At 41.2% G+C, this 22,638-nt stretch overlaps 1 protein-coding gene across 2 annotated transcripts in view; it reads left to right on the forward strand.

The window, feature by feature from the left end:
- The window catches only part of LOC130914572 (ATP-dependent translocase ABCB1-like), a 51,901-nt gene that overhangs the window by 19,971 nt on the left and 9,292 nt on the right, over window positions 1-22,638 (forward strand). For both annotated transcript variants that reach the window (XM_057833885.1, XM_057833886.1), the window contains exons 10-28: window positions 3,386-3,557; window positions 3,637-3,750; window positions 3,834-3,944; window positions 4,012-4,137; window positions 4,229-4,432; window positions 4,508-4,678; window positions 6,066-6,227; window positions 6,306-6,491; window positions 6,569-6,715; window positions 7,128-7,232; window positions 8,995-9,072; window positions 9,184-9,267; window positions 13,854-14,057; window positions 16,000-16,100; window positions 16,201-16,341; window positions 17,888-18,044; window positions 18,125-18,322; window positions 22,103-22,309; window positions 22,461-22,607. In XM_057833885.1, coding sequence (XP_057689868.1) covers window positions 3,386-3,557; window positions 3,637-3,750; window positions 3,834-3,944; window positions 4,012-4,137; window positions 4,229-4,432; window positions 4,508-4,678; window positions 6,066-6,227; window positions 6,306-6,491; window positions 6,569-6,715; window positions 7,128-7,232; window positions 8,995-9,072; window positions 9,184-9,267; window positions 13,854-14,057; window positions 16,000-16,100; window positions 16,201-16,341; window positions 17,888-18,044; window positions 18,125-18,322; window positions 22,103-22,309; window positions 22,461-22,607 — 2,815 coding nt within the window. The remainder of the gene's footprint in view (window positions 1-3,385; window positions 3,558-3,636; window positions 3,751-3,833; window positions 3,945-4,011; window positions 4,138-4,228; window positions 4,433-4,507; window positions 4,679-6,065; window positions 6,228-6,305; window positions 6,492-6,568; window positions 6,716-7,127; window positions 7,233-8,994; window positions 9,073-9,183; window positions 9,268-13,853; window positions 14,058-15,999; window positions 16,101-16,200; window positions 16,342-17,887; window positions 18,045-18,124; window positions 18,323-22,102; window positions 22,310-22,460; window positions 22,608-22,638) is intronic.

Here is a 22,638-nt window from a genome sequence, read left to right on the forward strand (position 1 = left end):
AATTCTCTCACAATGACGATAAATTCGCCCAAGCGCACTTATAAAATTTGAAAATCTGAATCACTGCATGAAATACAAATGAACTGTTTCTCGTTGATTTATTTATCAGCTTTCAATCCAACATATTGTACATGCAGTCTAAACATTAAGTATATACTGTAAAAATGTCTTGTAAACAATAATTATGAACATTTATAACAGCTTGTATGACTAGAACAATGTACATTGTAAATATCAATACAACGACTGTGCAAACATGTCATTGTCACACAAATGCCTTACAGCTTGAACATCACACTTCAAACAGACAACTTATTGTTAATGGTCGCTGTGACACAAGTACTCAACACAAGTGTTTACTTCAAGGTTTAAGGTTTTTTTACCAAAGCATTTTTTTTAAACGGGTCAGCAACCTTTTTGGTGTGGAGTGCCACTTTCAAATGTTCTTGTCAATCAGTCTGCCACCCGAAGATTAATGATGCGCATCCGAATTTTTATATCCGGCAGAGCTGTAATTTTACTCCAAATAAAAAAAACATGGACATACATTTAATTTGTATAACTACCATTCGTCTTCATCAATTAGCTAAAAACTAATGCATATTGTAGAAAATATCAAAACTTGAAAATAAGTGCAACAGTAATAACAGCTGTACAGCTGTACCATTTTATGCAAACATATCACACACACACACGCAAAGGGGAACAGGTGTGATTCTCAGTGCAGGTCTCTCACAGTACAGAGAGCCTTCAAAGTCAGAACAGCCGACTCTTACATTTTGTCTTGTTCACTAGCAACTTAAACAGTGAATTATATGCACAATTTTATATTTTATATTACAAATATAAAAGATGCCCACTTTAATGTGTTCCTTGGCCCTGTTTTCTATGAATTTTCATGTTTTGTCTCGTAGTGGCGTTTGACACTTGTTGTGCGACACACAACACTCTCGAGGCATAATGCACAAAAGAGCTACCGGAAGTAACCAGGCAACCAGTTGTTACCGGTATCCCCAAGGGGCCGCTGTCCCCTACAATATGATCGGCTTACTAGTTAAGCGTAGAAGAAGAATTGGGCGTCTGTGCGAGAAAAAGAGAGGGAGCAAAGGAAGGTGTTGAGAGAGAGCGGAGAGCGCCGTGAAAAGGAGAGAAGAGTCTGTGTCCCCCGCTGGTTTTTGTTTTGTTTAATAAAAGTCTCCAGTAAAATGCCATCCAACGCGTCACAGTGTTTTTATACACATTGCCACCTCTCCGAAGTAAGCACCGGACGATTCAATCGACGGCAACGAGCCACGTTAATCGCCGGTCCACTCCATACTACAGTGCAAGCATCGCTTCACCCGCTGCCCTGACCTGACAGCTGGCAATCGGGGTCCAACCAGAGTGTTGCGATGCGCCGGGACAGGGGTGTACAGTCCCGTATCTTAAGCGACCGGCCTCCGCGCCGGGGCGAGTGTGTGACATCGTGATCTCAATTCAAAGTTAAAGCGACGGGGCTCCCGGCGCGGACGCCGGCGATTCGCCGGCTGTCTACTCGCTTACTGGCCCGCCGGCCTCCACGCTGGGGCTTGGAGTAACAGCACCAAAAAGTGCAGATTGGTGACACTGTGTACTTCCGCCAGCTCTCTGACTGGTTGGCTTCGTGACACGTTAGTAGCGGGTGCTGATTTGAGCGCGCAGAATTGAGCGCGCAGAATTGAGCGCGCTGAGGGGAAAAAAAACGACGAGCGCAGGAATCGAGAGATTGAACAGCTGGAAGTGTGCTCAAAATCCATAATTGTTAGCAAATAACGCTATAGGCAGAGGGGTCGGGAGGGACGCTCCTGTAAAGCCCTAAATAACAGGGCGTGCAACTAAAAATGTCTTAATTTCAGGTAAAAAAAAAAAAAAAAAAATTAAATTATTTTGCCATGCGCTCGCGTGTCACTGGTTAACCCTTCGCGTGCCAGTGCTGACACGCGTGTCATAGGTTGCCGACCCCTGTTTTAAAACATGCACCCCTCACACAGACACACACACACATTAAAACTATATTGCTCTTGTTCCAATGAAACATTGAAGTGTTTATGATGGCAGTAATGACACACAAGCAAGCACATACAAAAAAATAGCTGTGGCCATTAAACGGTCACTGTTGATTATAATTTATGCAGAATGCTTTAACATGATAAAATCACACACACGCACACAGAGATACAAAATAACGCGACATACTAATTGCTAGATGTAGTCAGTGCACAATCCACTCATTGAGTTCAGGCGTTTCGACAAGGTTAGAGCCACTACCCGACTCCATCACGTTCATTTGTAGCCGCTGTTAGCCGCTAGCGTTAGCCTGTGGCCTGGCTACCAGTAGAAAGCACTGAAAACACGCTCCTGAAATTGTGAGAACCAGGGAAGAAAACTGGTGAAAGCCCGTCTGGAGGCCGCCAAGAGTCTACTGAATGTCGGGTGGAAGTTTGACGAAGCTCCCTTAAGCCCACGTTTGCGTTTAGCGTTAGCCGCTAGAGTTAGCCTATCGGGCTTCTGTTTGTTTGACTTCCTGAGTGATAACCACGTGACTTCATACGTAAGCACACTGACTGCTTTCTTAAAGGGGAATGAACAGAGCCGAACAACACAGAGTCAATGCGCTATGAAAAGATTATATTTTCTTGTTTTATCATATTACCGAATTTACCGACATGGTCAAAATAACGTCGTCATCATCAAGAATTTCGGTAACGGTAAATTTTCGGTGTACTGCCCGGGCTTTAATTGGAGGTATTGGCTCCTCGGCAGCCACACGCCGCAAACATGTTTTACATGTCGGTTGGCCCTCCTCTAAGCCGCGGCCGTCTGTAACTTTTCTATAGCCGAAGTATTCCCATATGATCGATTTTGTTTTCTTCGATGGGGGGAAAAAGTTCAGGAGTTTTACCTCCTCTAGCCATCGTGTAGCACGGCTGACTCACTGACACTAAGCAACAATCGGTAGGGGAGGGTTGTACCTTACAGCTGCAACGAGGGATTTGTACCAGCTTTTTGGGACATAAAAAATAGCTCATACCTTATGGACGGGATGACGGAAACTTTTTGCAGTTTGGAAACCTTGACATTATTTTTACCACAGTATTCCTGGAAACCGGTTATCGGCACATGCACATGCAATTCTGAAATAACTTTCATGCTTTTAAATGAATACTTCTTTGAACTGGAGGGCTGGCTGTGAATGCTCATGTTTCAGTGCCATCGACAGCACTAGCTTTCCAATTTTGACTGAGAAGGCTGGCAGTAATCATTCTAGCGCTATCAATGGCAGCCAAGGAGTTAAATGAGTCCGCTATAAAGGGTGAACAATGTCAATCAAAAAATGGATCTCAGACTGACCTTGTGGCTCTCACAGGTATCATAAGAACTTAGAGGAAGCCAAGAACATGGGAATAAAGGCAGCAGTAAGCACAAGCCTTATCATGGGCTTCACCTTCCTGATGATCTACCTGTCTTACGCTCTGGCCTTCTGGTATGGAAGTACACTCATTCTGAGTCAGGAGTACTCTGTTGGAACCGTGCTGTCAGTGAGTAAAGATATTATGACCTCAAAAAAAATAAAATGCTCACCAGAATTGTCAACCTAATAAGTTTATTTCGTCTTAGGTTTTATTTGCTTTACTCATTGGGGCATCTGCTTTGGGACAGACCTCACCAACTATCCAGTCCTTTTCCGGCGCCCGAGGAGCTGCATACAAAATCTATAACATTATTGACAGAGTAAGAAAATAGTCAGTTCGGTCTGTGCTATATATGTTTTGACTCATCATTGAATGAACGGTCAATAAAATTTCACTCTACAGAAACCGACCATCGACAGCTATTCAGAAAGTGGCTTCAAACCTGACTCGATCAATGGAAATGTAGAGTTCAAGAATGTCCACTTTACCTACCCCTCAAGGCCTGACGTCAAAGTCAGCTCCTCTCAAGCACTGTTTAACCTACATGTAAACCATTATTCACACGTGCTTATTCTTGCAGGTATTAAACAACCTGTCCCTGACCGTGAAAACCGGACAGACCATTGCATTAGTGGGAAGCAGTGGTTGTGGTAAAAGCACCACCATCCAGCTGTTGCAGAGATTTTATGATCTTCAGGAGGGATCTGTATGTGCACGATTGATATTATATTTGTCTTTAATACATCACATACTGCTGAAAGTGACAGCCATTCATCAATTCCTTTCCATATTTGTAGATATCTATTGATGGTCATGACATCTGTTCTCTCAATATCCGCTACCTGAGAGGAATAATTGGCGTGGTGAGTCAAGAGCCCGTCCTTTTTGGCACCACCATAACTGAGAACATCCGGTACGGCCGAATCGACGTCACACAAGAAGAGATAGAAACTGCTGCCAAGGAGGCCAACGCTTACGACTTCATCATGACCCTTCCTGATGTATGGCTTAATTCTGGACTTCTACTTTAAAACAGTTTTGCCCTTACTAATAATGTTGTTGGTGTTGTTGTGCAGAAGTTTGAGACGCTTGTCGGGGATCGAGGGACTCAGATGAGTGGAGGACAGAAGCAGAGAATAGCAATTGCTCGGGCACTTGTCCGCAACCCCAAAATCCTTCTGCTGGATGAAGCAACATCTGCGCTCGATGCTGAGAGCGAGACTATTGTGCAGGCTGCGCTCGACAAGGTACAACATGAACTCAAGATTGCTTTCACTAGACAATCATTTGTACCAGTACAACTGATGATGGTTCAGGCTTGAGTTGTTCAGAAAGGACCCAAACCACTATAGTGAGTTGATGTCAATAACAACAGGGGTCTCAAACTTGCAGCTCAACCGGTCGTTGCAGCCCACAGGACAGAATTTGCTGACATTGCTTGATTTTTTTTTTTTTTTCCCCATTCATCATTTACCAAACAACTTACCGTAGTTTAGGCTAACGACAGTTTTCAGTGATGTTTGTCAGGCTGTTAGCCAAAGTGAATTGGCAACAGTCATGTGATTAAAACGTAACTCTAAAGGGACACTTGGTGGAAGTTTGTTGTATCCTGTCACCCAGCCACGTCTTTTTAGGCAATTTCAGGAAAAGTGGGAGCCAGAATAACTTTTAGTTCAGTACAGTGGCATCCTGACCCAAACGTGTATTTCTATATACACGGAGAACGTACAGTGCTCTAGATTGAAGAGGAATATAATAATACGGAAGAGTTATGATACGGAGAGTGGGTCTCATGTCTACACCTTATAATTCAATATAAGGTGTAGACATGGCCATAGTCAGCAAATAATTGATGTAAGAAATCATTTTGGAGGTATTGCCTCCGCAAACATGTTTTACATGTCGATTGGCCCTCCTCCTCTCAGCTCCAGCCGTCTGTGACTTTTCTATAGCCGAAGCATTCCCATACCAGCGATTTCGTTTTCTTGGATGGGGGAAAAATTCTATAGTTTCACCTCCTCCCGCCATCATGTAGCACAGCTGACTTACTGACACTGAGCAACAACCGGTGGGGGAGGGTGGAGCATTGAAGCTGTAAGCAAGAGATTTCTCCCTGCATTTTTGGGACATAAAAAAAATAGCTAATACCGTAGGGACGGTATGACGGATACATTTTTGCGGTCTAGAAACCTTGACGTTTTCATACCACGGTATACCTTGAAAAACGGTAATCGGCACATGTCTAATCCAGACAGAAACACAGGTTTTTGTTAAGTCATTGGCAGCCATTGACAGCGGTAGATGCCCCATCCGTTTTGACTGGGAGAGCTCCCAGTCAAAATGGATGGGATGTTGAGCGCTGTTAATTTGATTGAAAGATAAGCATTCACAGCCAGTCCGCCCAGTTGTAATGAATTGGACGTCAGTTCCTGTCAACGGCAGGCAATAAGTTCATGATTAGTGTATTATAGGTTGGTGGAACAGTGGGGGGAGGATATTTTTAGGTGCTGTAAAAGAAATAAATACGGCAATCGTTTATAGCCAATGCACAATTTCATTAGTCTCATCTCACATCATTTTCTCAAGATGCATTCAGGCAACTCTAACAAATTCACCTTTTTTCCCCCCACACAGGCCAGACTGGGTCGTACAACCATAGTTGTGGCTCATCGTCTCTCAACTATCAGAAATGCTGATGTGATCGCTGGCTTCAAAAAAGGAGAAATTGTGGAGTTTGGGACTCACAATGAACTGATGGAAAAACACGGTGTCTACTATACTCTTGTCTCTATGCAGGTAACACTTTCATATTCATATTTAATGAAAATGTGTTTTTGGGGACGGTCAACCTATAATAACCTTTTCATTTTGAAGACGTTTGAAAAAGCCATAGAAAAGGAGCACGATGAGTCGCTGCCCATTGAAAATTCCCCAATCTCAGAAAAGTCTGAATCTTCCCTAATTATGAGGAAGTCAACGAGAGGTTCTTCCACTGCTGGCTTAGAAGGAAAGAAAGAAGAGAAAGAAACATTGGTGGATGCAAAAGACATAATAGAGGATGTGAGTATGCCAATTTTCTGAACTTTAGCAAGAAAATGAAAATGAGGCATTCAAGCTTTTTCTCCTACTTTCTGCAGGATGAAAGTCTTCCCTCTGTGTCCTTCTTCTCAGTAATGCGTTTGAACGGGTCTGAATGGCCTTACATTTTGGTTGGCACCATCTTTTCTATACTCAACGGAATAGTCATGCCTATGTTTGAGATTATCCTCTCCAAATATATTGTTGTAAGTAGCATTTTAGGATTTTTGGAGCCAAAATGCAAAAAGGTGACTTAAGAGTACAGTGAACTTTCATTATATCGCTATCGCACAGGGGTGTTCAAACTGTTTTTCTCCTTTGGCCATTTTCAGAAACAATTTTATTTGTTAAACAGAGAATTGCAATTGGCATTTGCAGTTGAAATGAATTTTATATCTATTACTGTCAATGACGCTGTATGAGCTACGGGCTACAATCAACAAAATACAGTAATTCAGAGGTTTAAGGATATTGCATCTAATATGTATTTTCTTCACTATTAAGTCACACTTTTTTCATAGTTCGGCTGGGCCTTCAACTTATAGCCATAAAGGATGGTTTACTGTATTATCGGAAAGTTCTGAATGTTCTGAACAAATCCTTCTCTTTCAAACTCAGGTGTTCATCGATCCAAATCAAGAGGAGGTTAGAAGAAAATCTCTAATACTTTCAATTATATTTGCGGTTCTTGGAGTTGCCTCTTTTTTTACTCTGTTTTTTGAGGTAAGGACAGCTACTTTCACAGCCTAATTTGTAGTGTTGCACCGATACCATTTTTTGGCCCCGATACCGATACCTGGCTGTGCAGTATCGGCCGATACTGATACCATACCGATACCACCCCGATTATATATATATATATATATATATATATATATATATATATATATATAATTTTTTTTTTTCTTAATACCCCCCCCCCCCCCCCCCCCAAAGAGTTACATAATTGGATGTGAAATTATTGCTATCAAGGCTTTGTCAGGCTGTTGCTTACCTTTGCAAAATAGGAAAAAGTACACTAAACCCTAGTAGACAATAGTTGAATAAACCTTCCGCTCTCAAAGGCCAAAATAGTGCTAAATTTGTGAAATTAATAAAACATGTATAATACTAGCCCAACAGTAAGAAAGTGCAAATAAATTCATAATAATAAACTCTGAATGAACTGAATAAACTTTTTTAAACCTCTCAAAGTCCAAACAGTGCAACTTTCATGAAATTATTGTCACATTCTGCTGCTGGTTAGATTGTGTTTTGTTGCTGGGCGTGGCACTTGAATCCAATGCAGGCTGATCAACGCAGTATTTAAGCACGGGTGATCTCAGAGAAGGCTGCCGAGATATTTGCCTTGCTGATCGCTATTTGACATCTGGCACAATAATCTCGCTACATTTGCTTGTTATGCCCCTGCATTGGGTTTTTCTGTTAGTGTGCTGCTCTCGTTTGTAACCGCTGCCTATCGTCTTAGTTTGTCCGTCGACCTGCTGTCACGGACTCCTTTTGTTATTTCTATTTTCCCGCGATCGCGTGTTATTTTTTGTTTGCAATCATTAAACCCTTTTATGTATCCCCCGCTTGTTGTCTGCTTCGAGGTTCAACCTTGTTTCCGCATTTGCGGACGCTAACAATTATAAGTAATAATAATTGACCACAGCATCCCGTCTCTCCTTTTTTTCGGGAGGTGGGAGTCCCTTATTTCTATTTCTGAAAGGTGGCAACAATACTTTGGAAACACTTCCCAAATTACTGCGGCATTTCTTTCAGTAAAAGACAATAAAAGTAAAGTAGACGAAGTGAACTGACCAGAGATTGTGGCTGCGGTCCAGCGGCCTTCTTCCTCTGGATAGCAGTCCTGCTCTTGCAGGCTCAAACTCGTTGTGTTCGTTCACGTTTCGTCTTCAAATGTTTTATCAAGTTCGAGGTATTGAAACTGGCCGATTTAACTCCACATCTCCAAACTTTCAGGCCGCAAATCTTGCATGCAGCCATTGATTTTAATCGACGGGATTTCTATTTGGAAATACTTCCCGACCGCCGCGGCGCCGCCATATTTCCTGGTTTGTTTTTCGTCCATATGAAAAAGCCCCCTTTTGATTGGTCAGGAGTGGCTATTGGCCCGCTCTCATTGGTCTGGAGCAGGCCAATAGCGATAGCTGCTTGGTGTTCACGTGTCATCACACAACACAGAGACAGTGTAGTGAACGCCAGGAGGAGAAAAAGGCTGTGGTCAAATGTTATAATAATGGACCGGTAAATGGTATTGGCGCCGTCTTTGTTGGTACCGATACCACCATTTCGGGCCGGATCGGCGCCCCCTGCCGATACTAGTATCGGTATCGGTGCATCTTTACTGATTTGTGATCATAGAAGATTTTTCCTAATAACTGCTGCTTTATACATTTAATGTACAGGGTGACTGCATTTTGCTACGTTTGTCATTTCCAAAGCCCAAATAATTCTAGACTGCTGTTTGTTTTGTAATTAGGGTTTCTGTTTTGGGAAATCTGGAGAAATCTTGACCATGAAAATGAGACTTGCAACTTTCACAGCCATGATGAAGCAGGTAATTAATTCTGACAAGGATTTCATCTGTAGATACATTCCACAGAGTCAGACATTTCTTTGGTAAATCAAATGGATTACATTTGACTTCATTTTTTTCTCTTTGTTTAAGGACCTTAAATGGTACGATGATCCCAAAAACAATGTTGGGGCGCTCACAACTAGGCTGGCCCTGGATGCGGCTCAAGTACAGGGGGTAATGTACTTCTCTCTTTTATATACAGTTGACCCTTACACATTTGCAGAGGCGCAATTGCGACTTTACCCTTTCGCAATATATAGATTTTTAAGTGTCCAGGGTTACAGTGGTATGAAAAAGTATCTGAATGTTTTGGAATTTCTCACATTTCAGCATAAGATAACCATCAAATGTGATCTGATCTTCGTCAAAATCACACAGATGAAAAAACAGTATCTGCTTTAATTAACACCACCCAAACATTTGTAGGTTTTCATATTTTAATGAGGATAGTATTCAAACAATGACAACGGGGGAAAAATAAGTGAACCACCACATTTAATATTTTGTGTGCCCCCCCCCCCCCCCCCCCCTTTGACAGCAATAACTTCAAACAGACACTTCCTGTAGCTGCAGATCAGTCTAGGACATCAATCAGGACTAATCCTGGCCCATTCTTCTCTACAAAACTGCTGTAGTTTAGTCAGATTCCTGGGCTGTCTGGCATGATTCGCTGTCTTTAGGTCATGCCACAGCATCTCAATGGGGTTCAAGTCTGGACTTTGACTTGGCCACTCCAGAACATGTATTTTGTTCTTCTGAAACTATTCTGAAGTTGATTTACTTCTGTGTTTTGGATCATTGTCTTGTTGCAGTGTCCATCCTCCTTTTAGCTTTAACTGTTTGACAGCCTCAGGTTTTCCTGCAAAACATCCTGATAAACTTTTGAATTCATTCTTCAATTAATGATTGCAAGTTGTACAGGCCCTGAGGCAGCAAAATAGCCCCAAATCATGATGCTCCCTCCACCATGCTTCACTTTGGGGATGAGGTGTTGATGTTGGTGAGCTGTTCCATTTTTCTTCCACAAATGACTTTGTGTGTTAGTCACAAACAATTCAACTTAGGCTTCATCAGTCCACAAAATATTTTGCCAGAAATTCTGTGGACTGTCCAAGTGCCTTTTTGCGAACAGTGGCTTCCTCTGTGGAGTCCTTCCATGAACACTATTCTTGGCCATAGTTTTACATGTAGTTGATGTGTGCAGAGAGATATTGGACTGTGCCAGTGATTTCTGTAAGTCTTTAGCAGACACTTTTGGTTCTTTTTTCTCTCTCTCAGTATTCTGCGCTGAACTCTTGGAGTCATCTTTGGTGATGGCCACTTCTTTGGAGAGAAGCAACAATGCCAGATTCTCTCCATTTGTCGACAACTTCTCTGACTGTCGATTGATGAACATCCATACTTTTTGAGATGGTTTTGCATCCTTTCCCAGCTTTATACAAATCAACAATCCTTGATCGCAGCTCTTTCGACAGAGCCATGATGCACATCAGACAATCCTTCTCATCAAGACAATTCTTACCAGGTTTATGTTTTACAGTGGGAAGGGCAGCTTTAAACCACTCATCAGTGAATGGGCACACACACCTGACTTTAAATGTTTGGTAAAAATTAGTTTCAATTGCTCTATAAGTCTCCTTAGGCAGAGGGTTCACTTACTTATTTTTCAATTTTGCATGCTATATTCATTAAAATATGAAAACTTATAAATGTTTGGGTGGTTTTAGTCAAAGCAGACACTGTTTTTTTCATCTGTGTGATTTTGACAAAGACCAGATCACATTTAATGGTGATTTTATGCAGAAATGTGAGAAATTCCAAAAGGTTCAGATACTTTTTCATACCACTGTATCTTAGCTTAAAACACGGGTTTCAAACCGGTCCTCAAAGGGCCGCAGTAGGTGCCGGATTTCACTCCAACCAAACGAGATGAACACCTTTTCACCAATCCGGTCTCTACAAGTGTAATCAGCTGATTGCAGTCAGGTGCTGCTTGTTTTAGCAGAAACCTCATTGGTTGAACTGTCAGTGCTGGATCTGTTAGAACAAAGACCAGGACCCACTGCGGCCCATTGTGGAATCAGTTTGACACCCCTGGCTTAAAGGGAAAGACAACACCTAGTTTAAATGACTGTCATGTGAAGGACGGTTGCTCGAAGTATTTAAGTAGGCAAATCACAAATTTCCTCGACTTCTGATAAGGGAGAAAATGATGTTTAAGTACACAAATTACACTGCTTAAGAGCAGAGCCATTTTGAGATGTCCGATATACTGTACCCACGCACACACAAACTAATAAACTCAAGCAAATGTACATGAGCTAATTAGTTGATATTATAGAGGTCCCAAGAAAGGGCAGGCAATCTGGAATATTCGCCTTTGATTGGCTAAAATTGTAGCGGTTTTGATAAAATGTCTGCCCCCATGTCGGGCAGACACTTCATTGAAATACTGGCTGTCAAGTTCAAAAATAGATCCTTAGGTTGACATTGTAAAATTACCCAAAAATAAGGAGAGAAGACACTCAGTTTTCTTGGCCAAGGAGGTCAAACATGTGACTCGTAAGTCACCAAGATTGATCTAAAGGACAAAAAAACCTCCTTGGTATTTTATTTAGGGGTTTTCCCTGAACAAGATGGATGTCGCCCTGAGGGAGGGGAAAGCATGCTGGCGACACCCATGTGGTTTTTTTATTGGCTATGTGTGTGCATGTAGGTGGAATTAAGTGATACATGTGTGTGGAGCAAGAGCTTATGTAAACAATCAAAACAATCATATAAACAGTCAAAATAATATATAAACAGTCAAAATAATGCTGACACTTTTAGTTATGCAACGTTAAACAATCAGCAGAATAGTCCAAACACTTCCAGTTATGCACCGCTGTGGCCCTGGAAGATGTCCTCGGATGGAAAATCGTCCTCGAAGGGCTAGGCGAAAGTCCAAACCCCAGGTGCTGAGGATGCCTGGAAGGTCCAGTTACGCAACGACGCGGCCATGAAGCCACCCCGACCCTCTTCTGCACTTTGTAACACTTAAGCATTATACTACAATCAGGAATAGCAAGCAATAATCATTTACTGGTTATATACGTAAGAAAAATATGGCAATATGTATTATTTATGGTATATATGAGCATAAGCAAATATTCAATCAACCAATCAAGCAAACATTTAATAAAATCAACCCCCGATAATTATCTCAACACTGGCTTTTACTGACGTATTTCACCTCTATTACACATCTAAAAAAATGAAAATTTTGGGTGGGGGTGTTTTTAAACAAAGTCCTGTTTCTGCTAAGATGCACGTGATAAAATTCCCTTTGTGCATGAACACAGTACTAAAATACAAAAAAGTAAAAACAAATGCAAAAGAAAAATATGTGGTAGTACCAAAAACACAAATGCCAAACCTCAAACAAAATAGAAATGTTTGTTTATGGGACATAAGGGTGCCAGGCAGTCGCACGTTTCAAACTAAAAAACATTTGGTTTGAACTGGGTTTGATTAAATTAATCAGCCGCACAAATTGTTTAACTCATACAATTTGGGTGGTCCTACCGTGAGATGTCTTCAATCCTTTCGGTTTTGCTTCAACCCTTCGCCTCCAGAAGCGGAGGTGAGGCCAGTCCCCTAGAAAACCGAGGACGTGCACGCTTTGAATGGAAATCCCCTCCGCTCCAGGAAACACCAGGTATGTCGCAATACGGCTCGAAGGACCAAATAAATGTCAAGTTCAAAAATAGATCCTTAGGTAGACATTTGTAAAATTGCCCAGAAATAAGGAGAGAAGACACTCAGTTTTCTTGGCCAAGGAGAGCAAAATGTGACTCGTGAGTCACCAAAATTGATCTCCAGAAAAAAACCCTCCTTGGTATTTTATTTAGGGGTTTGTCCTAAAAAAAAAATGGATGCCGCCCTAAGGGATGGGAGAGCAAGCTGGAGACACCCATGTGGTTTTCGATTGAATATGTGTGTGCATGTAGGTGGAACTAAGTAAATACACTTGTGTAAGCAAGAGCTTATGTAAACAATCATGTAAACAGTCAAAACAATCATGTAAACAGTCAAAATGATCATGTAAACAGTCAAAATGACCCAGACACTTCAGTTATGTAACGCTGCGGCCATGGAAGATGTCCTCGGATGGAAAATCGTCCTCGGAGGTCTAGACGAAAGTCCAGACGCCAGGTGCTGAAGATGCCTCGGAAGGTTTAGTTACGCAATGATGCAGCCATGAAGCAAAGCAGTTGTCATCCCGACCCTCTTTTACTCTTTGTAACACTTAAGCATTATACTACAACCTGGTATAGCAAGCAATAATCATTTACTGGTTATATAAGTAAGAAAAATATGGCAATATGTATTATTTATGGTATGTATGAGCACAAGCAAATATTCAATCAATCAATCAAGCAAATATTTAATCAATCAAACCCCGATAATTACCTCAACAATATGTCACGATTCTATCATCTCACACCACGAGATAGAATCGTGACCGAGTTTCGTGGTTTCGATACACATATCGTTACAGGCTTAATAAACATGTATAGTTTTTACATCTGTAGTTTAAATGGTTTACATAAGCAGTAAACATCTGATCACAAATCCTTTCTTTTTTTCTACATGGAAATTTGCTAACTGTAGCCTGGTTTGGTCTGTTTGTATGCTCTGTGAATATTGGGGGTCCACTGTATGCACTATGCTCTATTGTTCATTTACCATGGTGACTAACGCCATTCCTCTCTTCTTAGGCTACCGGAGCACGCCTATCTACACTAGTTCACAATATTGTTAACATGACCACCTGTATAATTATTGCCTTTGTGTATGGCTGGCAACTGACCCTGCTGGTACTGGTCTTAGTGCCATTCATGATAGCGGCTGGAGTCATGCAGATGCAGATAGTAGGTGGACAAGCTGCTGAAGACAAGATTGAGCTGGAGAAAGCTGGAAAGGTAGGCATTTGGTGTTGGACTGGTTATGCTAAGTTTCCACTTAGCTCAGCAAAGCTCTACTAAAAACTAAACTTCACTTGCTGGGTTCTGGATTTGTTGAACGAAAACCATGTGGGTAACGTAAACTTATATGAGCAATCCGGTTCTGCTCCACTACAGCAATTTGTTCTTGCACTGCTCTCACTCAAATTTGAAATGTCCTCCCTTTGTCTAATCCAGTAGTAGCTACATGCTGTGACAAGAATACAGCAGTGTGTAAAAAAAAAAGAAAAAAGCTATTATTCATGCTAACTAAAGATTTTAAATCGTAAAACTCTTCAGTTCTCTTGAATGTACTTACAGCACCTCTCAGTTAATATGGATCTGACGTCTATTGCCGTCAGTAGGTGTTTTCAGTATCAATTTACCTCTTTTACTAACTACCACAACACATACTCTGTGACCTACAAGGGTTGGACAAAATAATGGAAACATCTAACATTTTGGCATCATAATCATTGAACTTAATTGTTAAAGAATGGTATGAAGTTGAGCATCTCGTATGGACAGCACAATCCCCAGACCTCAACATTATTGAGCACTTATGGTCAGTTTTAGAGATTCATTTAAGACGTCGATTTCCACCACCATCGTGTCTAAAAGAGTTAGAAGTCTATTCTAACTGAAGAATGGCTTAAAATTCCTTTGGAAAACATTCAGAAATTGTATGAATCAATTCCTCAGAGAATCGAGGCTGTAATTGCCGCAAAAGCTGGCCCTACACCATATTAAATTAGTTTGAGTTGATTTTTTGAAGGTGTTTCTATTATTTTGTCCAACCCCTGTAGGTTGGCAATGAATGAGTTAAGCTAATGATAACTTCTCAACGGATGGCCATAGACATGTGCCGATTACCGGTTTCAAGGTATACCGTGGTATGAAAATGTCATGGTTTCAAAACCACAAAAATTTTCCGTCATACCGTCCCTAAGGTATTAGCTATTTTTTTATGTCCCAAAAATGCAGGGACAAATCCCTCGCTTGCAGCTGCAAGGCTCAACCCTCCCCCCACCGATTGTTGCTCAGTGTCAGTCAGTCAGCTGTGCTACACGATGGCTGGAGGAGGTGAAACTCTTGAAGTTTTTCCCTCATTGAAGAAAACAAAATCGCTGGTATGGGAATACTTCGGCTACAGAAGAGTTAGACGGCAGCGGCTTAGAGGAGGAGGGCCAACCGACATGTAAAACATGTTTGCGGCGTGTGGCTGCCGAGGAGGCGATACCTCCAATATGATTTCGCATTTATCCAAAATTAAAGATTAGTAAATACTGTCATGAACGTTTCTCACCAGCTATGAGAGTTAACTCCAGCATTTTTAAAGTTTAGGCTCACCTAAAGGACTGCATTTATTTTAATTTTTATTTAGTGTATTTCAGTCTTTTTGTATTTTTTTTTTTTTCATTATTTATTTTAACTTAGCGAATTGCAACATAAGAATAATGGTAATATGTTTTTAAAAAATAAATAAATAAATAAAAATAGTAATACCGTGAAAACATGATAATTATGTTTAAGGTTATCATACTGGCACATGCCTACATGGCCACTGTCCATGAACATTTTAAAATACTGTCCTATTTACTCAGAATGTTTATTTCAAAGCGTTTGTTTAAGTTTTCCATCAAAACTTCAAAAAGCCAGTGAAATTAGTGGAGTTGAAATTTCAAGGTTTTTTAATAGTGAGCAGACACTCATTCGCCTCCATTATTTTTATTTGTAGTAATTTTGGAGCAATTTGGGACGACTACTGGAGCACAACCCATTTGTAGTGGAAAATTGGCAAGTCTAATGATAGTATGAAAAGAAAACCAATTTATACCTGGCAAAAAGTGGAAAAGGTGATTTTCAATCCAAGTGGAACCCTGTGTTATGCAACATCTACTATTTCATGTTGTTTCATCAGATTCTTACAGAAGCCATCGAGAACATCCGTACTGTTGCATCTCTGACCAGAGAACCAATGTTTGAGACTTTGTATGCCGAAAACCTCGAAGTTCCATACAAGTATGGGCTATCCTACATCAGCTGTTGTTAAATATTTAGAGGAAAGATGTTTTAATTCTCCCTGTGCCATTATTGATGGTTTATTTGTCTATTTCTGCAGAAACTCACAGAAAAGGGCCTGTCTGCAGGGCTTTGTCTTTTCCGTAACGCAAGCCATCCTGTGCTTTGCTTATGCAGCATGTTTTCGGTTTGGAGCATGGCTTATTGAAAATGGACACATGGACCTTGAAGGAGTGTTCATGTCAGTATTGAGTCCTCATTATGACGATCGACAGCATGAAGTCATTGGCTATGTTTAGATGGAAAAAATTCTGTAACCCGATCAGTGTTTGAATTCTAATTAAGATCGGATGCACTGTTTTCATGGACATTCAGGCATCACACATTCGGTCAGAATAAATTACGGGTAGTCCCTGGTTTACGAACGAGTTCCATTCCTACTCTGGCGGCGTGATTTTGCATAAATCGGGATTAACCTTTTATGTACCCCTAAAAGCCCCCTAAATCTCAAAATAACTACCCAGAAACACATATTATACGTCATTTCAATTAAATAAAGTAAAAAAATAACTGGACTCACCATCAATACTGGGAGGTGGCTGGATGAGACACTAGCCCCATTCAGACATACGCTGACCTCCAGTTAAATCCAAGGATTTAAACGTGTAGCCCTTTTGGCTGAAAGCAACTGCCGGGATCGAGTGACATGGACATTAATCGGGTCGCGTCCTAGTATAATGTCTGGGTCTTAACCGGGACGCGGCATGTATGAAACCAGCTAGCAGAGTGAAGGTTCATGACGTATATATCATGGCGGGCCGATCATCATTTCCTCGTTCTTTGCAGTAAGACAAAAAGCGGTAAACAAACATCGCAATTATCAACATAGCAAACTGGAATGACAGCAAAATTAAATTGCTACTGGATGTTAGAGCCGAGGAAGAGGCATTCCATCCATCATTACAAATGTGTGGTTTATTTTTTTGCTGATGCGGAAAATGACATACTGTCCGAGCTATTTATTCCCATCCCCGAGAGAGAGCAGAGTCGCCAACACGGCACAAGTCTGAAAGTGTCCAACCTGGGTAATTCCCCGTGCGCCACATTACACAGGAATTTAGTGGGATATGTCTGAAAGGGACTTCTGTTACACGACAAAAAAAGAAAAAGACTAGAGACAAAATGCCGGATGAGACTCTAGCGTCGTGAAGTTGAAATCACGTAAGACGGGTTTGTCGTAACCTGTATTTTGACATGCGCATAATTGACAAAATAAACCGTAAATAGTAGTAGAAGAAAAAAAACGGAGCGACGTCCGTGTCAACAAAACACTATACTGGCCATTTTTACGTTAAATGTTAGCGTTATTTCTTGTATTTTCACCGCTTTTCTAGTCAGGTCTTTCAATGTAACCTCTTTTGATAGTAACATGTTCGTATCGGATGCAGACCATTTCAGTCTTGCGCCCAACCTGTCTTCCGCTCACTTTGCTTCTACGAGCTTCTGGGAATAACAAAAACACGTATACTAAAGTCACAGACGTGTAGTAAAGGCTATTTGTTCGAAGTTTTTGAATAAATTGTTTTCATATACGCTGATTGAATTATAAATCGATATTAACCACCCCTCTGGTTCCGAATAGAATCTTGATCGGAATGGGGTTAATCGTTTTAGAATATCCCGAATTGCGTCCATGTAAACGTAGCCATTCATTAGTAGTCAGGAATTCCAAACTTTTCAGTGTTCAATCATTTCACAGCAACTAATACAATTTGACTTCATCTCAGGGTGACTATGGTGCTTCTTTATGGCGCTATGAATATTGGAGAGGCAAATTCCTATACTCCAAACTATGCAAAGGCTAAAGTGTCCGCTGCTCATATCATAAAGCTACTGAAAAGACGGCCTGCGATTGATAATCTTTCACAGGAGGGAAAATCATTGGTAAGTAACAAAAAGCCTCACGTAATAGCAAGTAACGCTAATTGTTTGTTCAAACTTCAAAACTAACCAATTATCCACAGGACCAATTTGACGGGAACGTGCAATTGGAGAGTGTTATGTTTACCTACCCTTCAAGGCCCAATGTGCCTGTCCTCCAAGGGCTGAATTTGAAAGTGAGCAAGGGAGAAACCCTGGCCCTGGTAGGAAGCAGCGGTTGTGGTAAAAGCACCACCATCCAGCTTCTGGAGAGGTTCTACGACCCCATGCGAGGAAAAGTGGTAAGATGACAATGCGTGTGTTGCTAATTGTCACTGTTTTGGGTACTGCAATGCCCTGAAAATGTGCTGGAACAATTGTTGCTGCAGGCAATATTTGTTCCTTAGACCTAAGCAAACCTTAACTTTGCATGGTGCAAGCCTGCAGACTTGACAGGGTTTACGCGTGTCCTTAAAAAGTCTTAAAATGTCTCAAATTTAAAAATATAGATAATCAAAGTCTTAAATTGTCTTAAATTTAATGGAAAATTGCAGTAAGCATTAAATTTCCAGACGATGCGTTTAATGCCGAGGAAATCACTGTAGTCTAGCGTAAAACTTACAGTGGCGTGTATTTGTTTTTTTTTTTAAATGGCCGTGCACCTAGGCATGTGCCGGTATGAGATAGTGACGGTATGATAACCTTAAGCAAAAATATCACGGTATTGCAATTACAACTCCAAAATGTGTTACTTAGAGATATCTGGGTTAAAAAAAAAATAAAATAAAACTTTCCTTTGAACAGGTTTTTTATTTTTCAAAACATATTAGCAAATTGGGACATAAATATAATGTTAAGTTAAAATAATGAAAAAATATAACGAATATTCTAAATAAAATTAAATGCAGTCCTTTAGGTGAGCGTAAACCCACAGCCACAGCTAAACATTATCATCAGAACAAAAATAATTGAATTATTTTCCATTAAAAGCACGCCTATATGACTCGTATCACATTTACACACACACACACTCTCTTTCCCAACACAGACAGTTGTCAGAAAGAAAAAAACTTGTTTTACCACCGTTAGACACACTAAACATGCTGGCGTTAACTCAAGTGGCTGGTGGGAAATGTTCATGATTGTGTTTACTAACCTTTAATTTAGTATGAATGTGAAATCATACTGGAGGTATAGACCCTACTCACGTGACGTCACAGCCACGCCCCCGCACCATGTTGTCCGTATACTCGTCATGTTAATGCATTAGCGCTTCGTAAATTCCTCCTATTATGGCGTGTTTTTCTGCTCGTTAACATTAATAATCAAAATGGTCAAGTCGTGTGTGGCGGTCAGTTGCAAAAACAGAGAAGATAGACGGAGAGACTTGAAGTTTTACCGTATTCCGAGAGACCCGGAGAGGAGAGCGAGGATCACAGAAGTGACCGTTACAGTACAAGGACCTGTTTCACCCAACCAGCAACATAGCATTTATAAGCCTCCAAGCTCTTAAAGTTTTTCAAACTTTCGTGAGAATAGGCTGATTTTGTGTGGACAAGATAGTTGTAAATATCAGGGTCAGGCAAAGACAAAAACAGGCAAAAACATAGATTTAGGCATCAAATATGGATCTGGCGAATGGATAAACTGAAGCTTTTCCACATAACGCCTTTTATGCAACGCATCCAATGAGTTTACGGCGTCAGATAACACCGGGGCTTCCATGAATTGCTCTATAACTTGCACAACTAATGAAAACAATGAGAATAGGTCTAAAAAATACGGACAATATGGCGGCCGGATACAGCGACACGTCATTTTGTGACGTAGGTGAGTAGGGTCTATTGCCTCTTCCGCAAACATGTTTTACAGGTCTGTTGGCCCTCCTCGTCTAAGCCGCGAACGTCTGTAACTTTTCTGTAGCCGAAGTATTCCCATGCCAGCGATTTCGTTTTCTTCTATGGGGGGAAAAAGTTGAGTTTCACCTCCTCCAGCCATCGTGTAGCATAGCTGACTCGCTGACCTTGAGCAACAACCAGTGCGGGAGGGTTGAGTCTTGCAGCTGCAAGCGAGGGATTTGTCCCTGCATTTACAGTACATAAAAAATAGCTAATACCTTAGGGACGGTGTGACAGAAAATTTTTGCTGTTTTGAAACCGTGACGTTTTCGTACCACGGTATACCTTAAAACCGGTTATCGGCACACGCCTACGTGCACTAAGTACAAGAGTTTGGAATTAACATACAGTGTGGCAAATAAGTATTTAGTCAACCACTAATTGTGCAAGTTCTCCAGGCCTGTAATTGTCAACATGGGTAAACCTCAACCATGAGAGACAATGTGGGGAAAAAAAACCTGAAAATCACATTGTTTGATTTTTAAAGAATTTATCTGCAAATCATGGTGGAAAATATACTTTGTGATGTACCCTTTGTTGGCAATAATTTGAGGCCAAACGTTTTCTGTAACTCTTCACAAGCTTTTCACACACTGTTGATGGTATTTTGGCCCATTCCTACATGCAGATCTCCTCTAGAGCAGTGATGTTTTGGGGCTGTCGTTGGGCAACACGGACTTTCAACTTGCTCCACAGATTTTCTATGGGGTTGAGATCTGGAGACTGGCTAGGCCACTCCAGGACCTGGAAATGATCCTTACGAAGCCACTCCTTTGTTGCCCTGGCTGTGTGTTTGGGATCATTGTCATGTTGGAAGACCCAGCCATGTCTCATCTTCAATGCCTTTGCTGATGGAAGGAGGTTTTCACTCAAAATCTCTCGATACATGGCCCCATTCATTCTTTCTCACAGTGGGTATGGTGTTCTTCGGATGCAATTCAGTTTCAGTATTCTTTCTCCTCCAAACACGAGAACCTGTGTTTCTACCAAAAAGTTCTATTTTGGTTTCATCTGACCATTACCCATTCTCCCAGTCCTCTTCTGGATCATCCAAAGTTCGCAGACAGGCCTGGACGTGTAATTTCTTCAGCAGGGGGACACATCTGGCAGTGCAGTATTTGTGTCCCTGGCGGCGCATTGTGTTACTGACAGTAGCCTTTGTTACTGTGGTCCCAGCTCTCTGTAGGTCATTCACTAGGTCCCCCCGTGTGGTTCTGGGATTTTTGCTCACCGTTCTTGTTATCATTTTGATGCCACGGGGTGAGATCTTGTATGGAGCCCCAGATCGAGGGAGATTATCAGTGGTCTTGTATGTCTTCCATTTTCCGATAATTGCTTCCACAGTTGATTTCTTTACACCAAGCGTTTTATCTATTTCGGATTCAGTCTTCCCAGCCTGGTGCAGGTCTAGAATTTTGTCTGTGGTGTCCTTCGACAGCTCTTTGGTCTTGGCCATAGTGGAGTTTGGAGTGTGACTGACTGAGTTGTGGACAGGTGTCTTTTATACCAATAATGAGTTAAAACAGGTGCCATTAATACAGGTAACGAGTGGAGCCTCGTTAGAAGTTAGACCTCTTTGACAGCCAGAAATTTTGCTAGTTTGTAGGTGACCAAATACTTACTTTCCACTCTAATTTGGAAATAAATTCTTTAAAAATCAAACAATGTGATTTTCTGTTTGTTTTTTTCCCACATTCTGTCTCTCATGGTTGAGGTTTACCCATGTTGACAATTACAGGCCTCTCTAATCTTTTCAAGTTGTAGAACTTGCACAATTGGTGGTTGACTAAATACTCATTTGCCCCACTGTATGTTATACGGTATGTTGTCCGCAACCTAAGCATACGTCTGAGTCTTAATCAAAAATTGATGGCAGATTATTTATTTAAGAAGTGGTTGGCCCCTGGTGAAAGTAACAGTGCCTGATGCAAAGTAGGAATGTGACGATATATTATAAAGGTGATATATCGCAATACTTTGTAGCCCAAAAGGTTATCGATATGCTTCCACCAAAAATCGCTGTATAGTCAAATAAAAAAAAAAAGTTTGCAATGGACCCTATGGAGTCATTTGACTCCATGCTCAACTTTATTGGACCCACAAAGTATTCCCCATTGGCGCCCATTTACATCCACTCAATGCACCTCATTGAATTTATTCATATCTGTCATTTTTGTCTTCCAGATGCTCGATTCTGTAAGTGTGAAAGAGCTGAACATCCACTGGCTGAGGTCTCAGATAGGCATTGTGTCCCAGGAGCCTGTACTCTTTGACTGCAGTTTAGCTGACAATATTGCCTATGGAGACAACAGTCGGACTGTTACTATAGAGGAGATTAAGACTGCTGCTGAGGCAGCCAACATTCACAGCTTCATAGAAGATTTGCCAAAGGTAATGATGTTGTTGGCAGAATTGTTATTTTTATGTTCACTGCGCTCAAGATGTATTATTTAATGAATGGCATTAGACAAATTTATAGATAATGATTTTTGATACCACATAATCTTCCATGCACTGACCTTGACTTGGTTTGCTGGAACAGAAATATGACACTCAGGCAGGCGACAAAGGGACCCAGTTGTCAGGAGGTCAGAAACAACGAATAGCCATTGCCCGAGCCATCATCCGCAACCCTAAACTTTTGCTTCTGGACGAGGCCACGTCTGCGCTAGACACCGAAAGTGAGAAGGTGGGATTTTTTGGTCTCGTCTACAAAAGCT

This window comes from Corythoichthys intestinalis, chromosome 4 (assembly GCF_030265065.1).
Source record: "Corythoichthys intestinalis isolate RoL2023-P3 chromosome 4, ASM3026506v1, whole genome shotgun sequence".
NCBI lineage: Eukaryota > Metazoa > Chordata > Actinopteri > Syngnathiformes > Syngnathidae > Corythoichthys > Corythoichthys intestinalis.